At 39.1% G+C, this 12,039-nt stretch overlaps 1 protein-coding gene across 3 annotated transcripts in view; it reads left to right on the plus strand.

Moving 5' to 3' along the window:
• The window catches only part of LOC140199432 (zinc finger protein 236-like), a 154,734-nt gene that overhangs the window by 129,740 nt on the left and 12,955 nt on the right, over positions 1 to 12,039 (plus strand). Inside the window, exons 25-28 of one of the 3 annotated variants that reach the window (XM_072261535.1) lie at positions 4,291 to 4,470; positions 7,527 to 7,697; positions 8,250 to 8,488; positions 9,518 to 9,652. In XM_072261535.1, the coding sequence (XP_072117636.1) occupies positions 4,291 to 4,470; positions 7,527 to 7,697; positions 8,250 to 8,488; positions 9,518 to 9,652 (725 nt within the window). Of the gene's footprint in view, positions 1 to 4,290; positions 4,471 to 7,526; positions 7,698 to 8,249; positions 8,489 to 9,517; positions 9,653 to 12,039 lie in introns of those variants that run through there. The other 2 variants (XM_072261541.1, XM_072261550.1) reach the window with 2 other exon arrangements.

The raw sequence follows: 12,039 nt of genomic DNA on the forward strand, positions 1-12,039 counted from the left end.
AATTTCACCCTGACCCATTGGAGTGTAGTCAGTCACCTGATAAACTTAACCAGAGCTAATAAAGTTGCTGGAATACTTAGTAGGATAGGCAGCATCTGGAGAGAGAGAGAGATACAATTAATATTTAAGATTACCAAAAATTAAAAAAACACCTGCAGATACTGGAAATCTAAAACAGAAACAGAAGTTGCAAGAATTTTTCAACAGGCCTGGCTGCATCTGGGGGAAGAGGTGCTGGTCGGAGATCCTTAATCAGAATTTGAAAAGAAACTTCTTAATCTGCAGGATGGGTGTCATGGAGGTGGATGTCTCAAGGTAAAAATGGGTAACCATGGGGATAAACTATAAAGAAGATTATAGAGTAATAGAATCATAGAGCATTACAACATAGAAATAGGCCCTTTGGCCCAGCTAGTTTGCAGTTAACTGTTATTCTGCCTAGTCCCATTGCCCTGCATCTGGACCATAGTCCTCCATACCCAACCTGTCCATGTCCTTATCCAAACTTACCTTAAACGTTGAAATTGAACCCACACCCACCACTTTCTCTGGCAGTTTGTTCTATATGTGCACCAACCTCTGTGTGAAGAAGATTACCCCGCACCTAGCCTCAGCAGAAAAGCTAGCTTGCGTTAACCCTATCTATACTCATAATTTTATATATCTCTGTTAAATATCCCCTCAATTCTCCTTCACTCCAGGAAATAAAATGCGAACCTATTCAACCTTTCCCTAGGGCTCAGGTCATCAATTCCTGACAGCATCCTTGTAAATCTTCTCTGTACTTTTTCCAATCATATTTCCTGTAGGTAGGTGGACTACACCTATTTGGTCTCACCATTGTCTGAAACAGTTTCAACTTAAACATCCCAACTCTTTGTACTCAATACTCTGATTTATAAAGGCCAATGTACCAGAAGCTCTCTTTAAGATGTTACCTGTGATGTCACTTTCAAGGAATTATGGATGTGTACTCTCGATCTCTACCACACTCCTCAGTGCCTTACCACTCACTGTGTAAGTTCTACTCTGGTTTCTCCACCCAAAGTGTTACACCTCACACTTGTCTGCCTTAAGCTCAATGTGCAGTTTTTCAGCCAATTTGTTCAGCTGCAAGCTTTGATAGCCTTCCTTACTGTTCATTGCTCTCCCAATCTTGGTATCATCTGCAAATTTGCTGATCCAGTTGGCCATATCATCTAGATCATTGATATAGAGGACATACAGCAACAGACCTGGCAGCCAATCCCTGTGGCAGAAAGACAACCATCTACTGTCACTCTCTAGCTCCTGTGCAAAGCCAATGTCAAATTCAAGTTCACTACCACGTTCCTGAATGCTAAGCGATTGACTAGGCTCCCATGGTAGACCTTATCAAAAGCCTTGCCAAAGGCTATTATCTGATCAATAAGTGAATGAGAGCAAGAATTTAAACAAAGGAACCTAGGGAAAAAAATGCAAGAAAATCTGAAGATGCGGGAAATCCAAAGCAGCACACAAAATGCTGGAGGAGCTTAGCAGGTCAGGCAGCATCTGTGGAAAAGAGTACACATTTGACATTTCAGGCCAAGACCCTTCAGAAGAAGCCGAAACACTGACTGTTCACTCTTTTCCATTGACACTGCTTGACCCGCTGAATTCCTCCAACATTTTGTATGTTTTCCTAGGAAAAAATATGTAGGTTGTAAAATGTAAGGAAGGACGATAAGTCTAGAGAAAAAAGGAGGAGAGCAAATAGGAAGGTGAAGATGAAGCCAAAAGAAGATCATCTTACTGTCTAGCAGAGCAAGATCAATGTTTTGTTCAATAAGGTAAAGCAGGCTTATTAACAAGTGCATTAAAAGTCGGGGCAGGAAAAAGCCACATTTGCATGGTTTTTATGTAGTTTTATCACCATTGCCAATTTTCATCTTGATTAGTCCTAGTCAGTCACCTAGTAAACTCTTAAGCAGATCTGCATCCAGCTTCTCCTATTCTGTACTTAAAAGTCAGCATTCTTTTAAGAGACGTTGTATTAACATGGTATATTGGTGTATTTTTAATTGCATACTATGAGATGTGTACTTTGGACTACGAAGATACAGTTTCATATTTAATTGAATCGAAGTGTTTGTATACATGTGTTTGACATGTTACTTGGCTGTGCATCCACGACTTAGAAGGAAGACCACAGGACATGTTCTAGAAAGGGAGATGCCCCTTTTATGACTAGCTACCCAAGCATCCAGAAAATGAGTCCCTACTTTTAAGTTAATGCCAAGATCAGTGGGTGTGAACAAGATGTATGTGGCAGATAATTGAAATATATGATATAAAATGAGATGTTGGTGCTCTCACGTATAATAGGAAAGGTGTAATTATCAATAAGATCAGATAACTCCAACTGGGGCTCTCTCATCACTTCTCTTTGTCTGCTTAGTATGCACTCAAAGCACTTATGCTGAACTTAAGTTTGTGATGCGTGGAGAGCTCCAGATCGACATGGTCTAACAGAACAGCAGAAGAGGCTTGAGGTTTAATGACCTCTGAAATTGTGTGTATACACATTGTCTTACGTAATGATTTTCCTCCTGCAGTAGGTAGTGCTTTGTCCTTCAGGAGAATAGAGATTTATCCTGGGAGAATAAAGTAAACCTTAAATACGAGATAAGCGACATTGTACAGCAGTTCTGTTTGTATTGCTGACCAGAACTCCAATAGCTTTGCAACATTTGGTCTTATATTCATAAAATAGCTGGGTGATCTGACTTAGGCTGAAGCTGTAAAAGTCAGATATTGTGCATTAGCCCTGATTGATTATAGTCACCTAAATATGAATGGAGAAAAGGTTTAATTACTTTTCTTTAAGAGCAGTGGTCTCCAGATCAGGTTGAGGTACCAAGACTGATTTTCCACAGTGGTTCACTGACTAGAAAACCCAAAGCTCATTGGTTTTCCAGCAAAGTGACATATCTGTAAGGGAATGCTGCCGAATGGCACATTCCATTCTGCAGGAGAATGTGCTGGAGGACACACATGTTACAGCCAACACAAAGGTCCTGTGGACAGGTATCACAGTCTTGGCTTCTTCCACTACCATATTGGGAGGCAAATTCAGGTGGGGAAGTCCCTCAAATAATGAAAGGGTTTATTATCCCAGGAGGCCACAAGAGCGGCAATAGTACTATAGTTTAAAATAAACTAAGTTAACACAACTAAATGTAATGATCATGAAGGTAAAAGTATTGTGCTGTTTATTCTTTTGTGTGTGTGTGTGTGTGTGTGTGTGTGTGTATATGTATGTTTTGAAATATAGATTGAGAACCTGACCTTCTGCACATTCTTACCTTCTGACAACATGCCACCATAGCCACCCCACCCCAACATTGTCCACCTGTGTTTCTAAGATTCCAGTGTAAATTCCTAGTAAGCAGAGTCTCTTTCTGGCCAAGCATATATTTATTATCAGTCCTGCTGTTGTTTTTTTTATTCCACAAGATGGTTAAGTACGTCCATCATTCGGTGCTGCACTGTGGGTGGTACTTCATTAATATTGGGCAGGATGTTAAACTGAAGTCTTTTAAGCTTGCTCGGAGAGTGGGAATACAAGTTTCCCAGCTTTATCAGTGTCCTAGCCGCCTTAATGTGAGCTGCTTAATAACTGTAAAACTATTTGTCTTGTTGAGTGACCCTTTTGCTAATTATCTTTAGTGATTGTTAGCATCACAAGTTAATTAAGTTAACTCTTTGTGTTTGAACTGTTTTGTATATATTGAGGTCATTAAATATATTATGTCTGTGATGTTAGTGTTAAGAATAGTTGCCCTTGTGTTAGGATTCAGAACTAGAGGGAACTTGCTTAAGATCAAGATTCCTGTTTTGCTGGCCGGTGGCGTAGTGGCATCAGCACTGGACTTTGAGGTGAATGGTCCCGAGTTCGAATCCACCTGGCTGCTTGCATGCTTTCCACCTGTGCTGGGTTAAGCGTCAAGCTAACAATTCGGCCTCATAAAATACAGTCAAATGCTACAGAAACAGTAAAAATGACACCCGATACGCAACAAGGTGCGAAAAGGAACAAAGATAAGATTCCTATTGCAATGTAGTAAGGTTAGACAAATCATAAATATTATCTGAATATATAACCTGTTCAATTTGAATCAGGAAATCGATCTTTTAGATACATCTTGTCTTCTTATTGTATTCTAAAATTTAATGTAAGTTTAATTTTTGAGAATGTTTTGTCCTAATCATTGTCTAAAACTGCACACTGTGATTTTTTTTTTCTTTTTTTCTCCGTTCATCTCTTAGGATCACAGGATGTCTCACAGTCTCTGACATCCCCTAGCCTTGCTCCAAATTCCACTGGTAAACACGAAATGGCACTGACAATTAATAACTCCAATCTCAGCCAGGTCCTAGCACAGACTACCAATGTCACATGTCCCAATCCAACAGGAGCACCACAGGAGATAACACTCACAATATCAGGTTTGTATCAGCTATGTAGGAACATTTTTCAGAAATATAAATGGATCGGGTTTTCATTAGTGGTGCACAATGTACGGGATCTACATTAATTGTCAGTTATCGTGTACAACATCTCACTCTCTCGTGCTTGTCTGCCCTCCTTCCCTCACTAAACTTCCCCCTCCCTGCCCTATCGCCCATTCCCAGGAGCATATACTACTCCAGCAGTGTGTGAGATAGTTGCCAATAAATTTAAGAGGCCTTTTCCCAGATGTGCAACTCAGTACTCAGGAAGATATTGAACCAGATAAATTTGGTATATTTAAGGGGAGACCAAATGAGAAATGTTGAGGAAGGATGTACTTCCAGGGCTTGATAGAGGTAATCTGAAGTGTGCTAAATGGTTTTCAGTATTTTTGTTTTTATGTGAATCACCTGTCAGTGGTCAATGCAAGTTAATATTTAAGTACCTGTAATTCATAAAACAAAGAGGCAGAAATTATAAAGAAAGATAAAGATTAGCTTTATGTGCCACATGTACATCAAAACACAGTAAGATGCATCATTTGGATCTAATCAAATTAGGCAGGATTGTGCTGGGAAGCCCACAAGTATTACCATGGTTCTGCTGCAATATAATTTGCCCATAGCACGCTAAACTTAGCTGTACATCATTGGAATGTGGGAGGAAACTGCAGCACCCAGAGGAATCCACAGGGTCATAGTCATAGTCATACTTTATTAATCCCGGGGGAAATTGGTTTTCGTTACAGTTCCTCCATAAATAATGAATAGTAATAGAACCATAAATAGTTAAATAGTAATATGTAAATTATGCCAGGAAATTATGAAGTAAGTCCAGGACGAGCCTATTGGCTCAGAGTGTCTGACCCTCCAAGGGAGGAGTTGTAAGGTTTGATGGCCACAGGCAAGAATGACTTCCTATGATGCTCTGTGCTGCATCTCATGGGAATGAGTCTCTGGCTGAATGTACCCCTGTGCCCACCCAGTACATTATGTAGTGGATGGGAGACATTGACCAAGATGGCATGCAACTTAGACAGCATCCTCTTTTCAGACACCACCATAAGAGAGTCCAGTTACATCCCCACAACACCACTGGCCTTACGAATGAGTTTGTTGATTCTGTTGGTGTCTGCTACCCTCAGCCTGCTGCCCCAGCACACAAAAGCAAACATGATAGCACTGGCAACCACAGACTTGTAGAACATCCTCAGCATCGTCCGGCAGATGTTAAAGGACCTCAGTCTCCTCAGGAAATAGAGATGGCTCTGACCCTTCTTGTAGACAGCATCAGTGTTCTTTGACCAGTCCAGTTTATTGTCAATTTGTATCCCCAGGTATGTGTAATCCTCCACCATGTCCATACTGACCCCCTGCATGGAAACAGGGGTCACCAGTACCTTGGCTCTCCTCAGATCTACCACCAGCTCCAGGGTCACAGGGAGAATGTACAAATTCCATAGGGACAGCAGCGGGAATGGAATCCTGGTATTACTGTTGGCACTGCGCTAGCTGCTACAGGACGATGTCGCTCTCCCTGTGTTAGAGTCACACATCAGATACATGCCCTTCACCCCGTTGATTCAATGCCAAGCCATCAAGAACCCATCTCTACCATAACCCATTTATTTCCTTCATATTACCCATCAATTCAACCACTCAACTCCACACTAGGGACAATTTGCAGCAGTCAGTTGACCTACCAACCTAGACAGCTTTGGGGTGTGGGATGAAATCAGTGCATCTGGAGGAAACCGCACAGCCATGGGGAGAATGTTCAAATACCACACAGAACCAGAGATCAGGGTTGAATCTGGGTTGTTGGAGCCATGATGCTGCAAACTCTACCAGCAGCACCAATCTTGTGGAGTAGTGGCAAATTGCATACATCAGTTAGTGTCTCAGTAAAACAGGGGTTGTATAGAAATAATTATCGTTTGGAAGGTAGCCTTTTGTTTTATTATTAATTACATGTCTATTTAATAAAAATAGGATAACCTTTTTAATTTTTTAACTGAGTATAGATTCATCTTTTTGTTTTGTGTTAACCTGAGAAAGAGAACTGTATAGAGCAGAACTTCTGGAAACTAATAAGTTGTATTGAGTTTTGTATATAGTTTATAATTATTATTGCTAATGAGGAGTATTTGATTTAAATGTGCACTTATCAAGGTGTAGTACTTTATTTACATCTAAAGAAAAATAGTGCAAATTGAACAACCTTCCATCTCTGAGAGAAATATTCAATGGAAGTGCCATTTTTACTTTAATTCACAAGTATAAAGGCACAATATTAAGATCTTCCATCTTATTTAGTAATCTGTATCTGGCAACGACCATAAATCATGCCTTTTCACCTAAAAGAGAAGGAGCTATTAAACTAAATTAATGAATATGTAAACCTGAATAAATTTTGGAATCTGCAATTGATATTTTGGAACTGTCTGTGAAACTATGTTATGTGTCACATAGGTAAGTGTAGAAGATGTTAAGTTTCATGAAAAGATGTGGCAGTAGACTTGTGAAGTTTAAATGTAGATTGCAGGGCCTACTGGTGATGTAGATCAATATACTTTTATGATATTAATGCTGAAAGCACTAATCTATAATTTTGGAGCAAAGAGTACATGTGAATAATTATATGAATTTCTGTGAAGCTCCCAAATATGTTTGGTAATACTTTAACAGGTGGAATAAATTTTAAAAATTATATTTACATAAGTCATTGAAGTAAGGATGTCAAAATTATTCCATATTTATGACATAAAAACTAAATGTCATGACTTGAAACAAGTGTTTTCAGTATGTTGTAACAAAAGTATTAATTGCAATCAATTTATGATTCATCTGTGCTTGCAGAAATGTTTTAACAGCCTAAAATGAAATGAGTATATTTGATGAGAGGCTTTTAAAATCTTTACAAAGTTTAGGGCTGTTTTCTTTTCACTGACAGTGCTTTAAGTGAATAGAGGAGATAACTGTTGCGTATGTAGGTTGAAGGAATCATAAAGTTTTCACAATTTCAAATCATCTTCTTCCCTTGTACTCCTCAGGTCAAGACATCATCCAGCAACATAGCAATGTCGGCAATGGTGAAATAAATGGAGGTATTCGATTAGGAACATCAATAAACAGCCAACCTAATGCTGCTACATTGACCATCGGCAATGACCAGCTTCTCAGTCAGGGAGCCACTCTTAATGCAAGTAGTGCCAGCCTGCCAGGTGAGATAATAATAGCACAGTGAGTAGGCTAGGGATTTGTAAGCAGTTTGTGATTATATGTGTCATCATATCTGCATAGCTGATTTTAACATTTCATAAATATATACTGCATTGCACACTTGACTTGTATCTGGAATAGAATTTCAGTCCTTTAAAACTCTGCATTTTACCTTGTAAACATGAGAGATTTAATTGCAGCAAACATAATTTATGGCTGCCAAATAAGAATATTGTATTTTGTAATTTGAAGAGTGATGAGTAATGCTGCACATTTATCTGCTGATTGCACAACTGTGCCAAACCAAGAACAATTTAATACTTGAATCCAAAAATTACATTTACAAGTTAATAGGAAAGGCCAATTATTAAGACTACTTCTCAAAAACCACATCCATTTTGTGTGTTGATTTTTAAATGTGGATCCTTTAAGGAGTCTGGTTGGAACTAACTGTGAGCAGCATTAATTTGTTGGATAATTTTTGCCTGACTTTATGCTTCTTAAATTTGCTCAAATAAATGAATGAAGCTATATCACTTTGTTTTGCTTGACAGATACTGAAACTGATTCAAGGCTTGGTTTTGCATCTTTCACAGGACTGAATTCAACTGCAAGTAGTTTGACCCCCTCTTCACTCACCACATCCCTCCCTCAAGCCACTGTCCCTACTCAGAACCTTGTTATGTCTCCTGCTAACATGGGCAGGGAAGGCAATGTTACTCTTACGCTAACCGACACCCAGAGCATGTTGTCTGGTGGTTTAGACACAGTCACGCTCAACATAGCTGCTCAGGTAAGGCTGAAACAAAAGGAGATCAATATAAATTAAACATTTGCATAGATACAGTCATTAATGTTTTCTATTAACATTTGGAGTCTGCCTTTAGATGCATTGACGTTTATGACATCTTTAGGCTGAGAACTGTATACTACTTCTATGAATCCTATCTTAGGAATATCAGCTTGTAGCAGCACCCTTGGCTGAGCAGACTCAATGGGCCAAATTGCCTAATTTGCACCTGTATCTTATGGTTTTTGTGACCTGACCTGCCTATCTTTTCAAGCATTTGGCATATTTCTTTGACATTTCCAGTATGTACCCTGAAGCCAAAGTGCCAAGAGCAAAACAGATAAAAGAACAATGCAGATGAGGAATGGAATTGATGGTAGGCAAGCCAGTTATAGACTGCATGGGCCAACTATGTCATAAGAGCATATAGAGGCTAGGGCAGCTGAAATATCAGGAATAGCTAAGATCTTTGATCTGGAGGAAGTTACAGAGATTGGGAGGATTAAGGTAGTGGCACAAGACTGAGAATTTCAAAATGGAGTTGTGGCTTGAGGTGGACTGAATGTGTCACCAATACTGACCTTGTGAGGCAGTGTTTTTTTTAAAAAAAAGCTGAAGAGCATAAACACACCTAAACACACGACAAGAAAAAAATATATAAATTTTAAAACATTGTAGGCAATGTAGTGATTTACAAAATTATTAAGAGAATGAGTAACAGGGTAGTTGACCTGGAGAGATTTTTTGTGTAATATTTATTATGAGTATTATAGAATACTAGTAAACTATTTTTAAAGTATTTTATTTATGATTCTTTAATTTTGCTGTTTTATACCACATCATCTGGCCACTGAGAACTTACTAACAATAAAAGATTAAAGTTGCATTTTAAACTGTTCGAAAACGTCTAAGCCAAATTGACAAATGCTTTCTGCAATATAATTGTGAAAAGTCAAAGAAAGTATTTATGTTTCATTGTAATTGATGCAATAAGGTTTGCTATCATAGTCACCTTTTCCTCTTGGAAAACAGGGGCAACAATTTCCAACAGTGGTTCCTGATTCAGCTTTGCCAGGTCAAACAGGATCAACACATCCACAGGTCATACTTGTCAGTCAGGCTCCGCAGGACACGACTGGAACACAGGAAGAAGCTGCCTCATACCAGGTACAGAACTGTGACAGAATAATACAGCACAGCATATAAGATCATTGGTCCAGCAAGTCTGTAATGGCTGCTCGACAAAACTACCAGTCTAGAGCACTGCCCTCTTCTATCCTTTCCTGGTAGCCTTGCCAGAGTTTCTTTTATTAGGTGTGTACGGTACCTTTGCGCAAGTTGCAATTGGATCAGCCTCCATTACTACTTCAGTACACTCAGATCATAACCCACTGCAGAAGGTATTTCTCATATCAATTCTGACTCCTTTATGAATTAACTAAATTTATTTCCTCTGCTTACTGGCCCTTTTCACAATAGAAACTGTTTCTGCTCATAAATGCAAACCCTTCAATTAAATTTCTTGTTAACCTCACTGTTTTAGGAAATACAATTCTTGCTTCAGCTTCGTCGCATAACTAAACGTATTAATCAAATTTAAATGTGAGTTAGCGTGTTTTGTTGTAGTGCTGCTTGTCCTTTTACCCTGGAATGAATTGTTCTACAGCTACATGCTAAAGTAACTTACAATCTAATTGTAAAATAAATTACTATAAGGAACAGTATGGCTTGGAATACTAAGTTTTTTAATATTTCACAAACTTTTTAAACAGACAGCACATTTAGTGTGAGATAGCAAGAGACCTTTAGGAAGTAAGCATAAGGGCAGACTGGTTATTGGAAGCAGAAATGGAAAAGGATATTGAGCTCTTCAGTTGAAAGTGAAATATATAAATGATATAAGTATATTTTAAATAATGAGAATTTGGCAGAGGACTGGACAAAGATGTGGAAGTTCTGTTTAAAAGGTAGTGCTGTCTTGTTCCAACTCATCAGTGGAAATATCTTCCACTGAAACTAATCAAGCCCATGATCATAATTTGAACTGTGGAGATGGTTTGTCACATCAGTTTCAGATTAATTTGTTGTTGTATGCACCAGGGTGCAATGAAGTTCCTTGCTCGTGTGAAGCCCATGTGCAAATACAATAAATGGTGCAAATATTGTAGTCAGTCTGAAGTACTGCAAAAAGCAATGCTAAAGTAACAATAATGGAATAACGAAGGGAAGTGTATTAAGAGCCTGAACCTGCCAGTGCCACTGGGAAGGGGGTGAGAGAGAGGTGATTGGTTCAGAAGTTTAATTGCAGTGGGGAAGAAACTGTTCTTGAGTCTGGTCATATGGGTTTTCAAGCTTCTGTAGAGGGTGAGTTATGATAAAGAAAGTAGATTGCAATGGAGGAATGAGACCTGTGATGACCATTTTATAGAACATGAAAACCCAGAGGGTGCGGACAAAAGGGGAGCGATTCATCAAAAATAAATCATTACTGAAGGGGAGGAGGTTGGTGACTTTGTATACAGACCATCAAGATGCTTCGTGAACATAGGTGTTTGGAGCAGGAGTAAGTTCAACTTTCCCTTAAGATCAGAAGAATAATGTCTGATCTAAAGCTCACTTTACTACCCGATACTTTGATACTCTTATAAGCTAAAAGTATATACTTATCTCATGTTTGATTCTCTACTTCAATTGGTTACATTGCTTAAAGATTAAGTATTTTCAGAGGTTGAGTAAGTGGACTGTGTTTTACAGAGCAGTTCTCCACTGAGAGAACTCAGTGTAGAGTACATAGAGGTAGTTGGGTAGAAAGCTGAAAAGCAGAACCTCCAGGGTAGTAATCTATGGATTGCTGCCTGTGCCACACACCAGTGAGGATGAGAATAAGATGATTTGGCAGATGAGTGCATGGCTGAGGAACTGGTGCAGGGGGCAGGACCTCAGGTTTCTGGATCATTAAGATCTCTTCTGTGGAAGATATGACCTGTATAAAAGGGACAGGTTACATCTGTATCCGAGAGAGCCAATATCCTTGTAGGCAGTTGTTGGGGAGGATTTAAATTAAATTGGTAGAAGGTTACGTGCTGAGGATGGGGCAGTTAGTATACAACAGGATGCAGTGAGACTGACAGGAAGAGCAAAATTGCAAGCAGCGGGGTGTGTTGCAGTGTAACATGGGGGCAAAATCAAAAAGGTGATGAAAGCAGGACTGAAGGTGTTATATTGGATGTACACAGTATATGGAATAAGGTAGATGATCTTGTAGCACAGTTAAAGATTGGTAGGTATGTTGTTGAGGGCATCACTGAGTTGTGGCTGAAAGAAGATCATCGTTGGGAGCTTAATATCCAAGGAAATAGGTTGTTTCGAATTGAGACGAGTAGGGTGGAATGTGTTGTCTTTGTTGGTTTAAAAAAAGAAGAAATTGAATCCTTAGAGGTGATGGAGGACTGGAAGATGTTGAATCCTTGTGGCTAGAGATGAGAAACTGCATGAGTAAAAACACTGAGGTGGGAGTTATATATAGGCCTCCAAACAGTAGTCTGGACGTGGGC

This window comes from Mobula birostris, chromosome 1 (assembly GCF_030028105.1).
Source record: "Mobula birostris isolate sMobBir1 chromosome 1, sMobBir1.hap1, whole genome shotgun sequence".
Taxonomy (NCBI): domain Eukaryota; kingdom Metazoa; phylum Chordata; class Chondrichthyes; order Myliobatiformes; family Myliobatidae; genus Mobula; species Mobula birostris.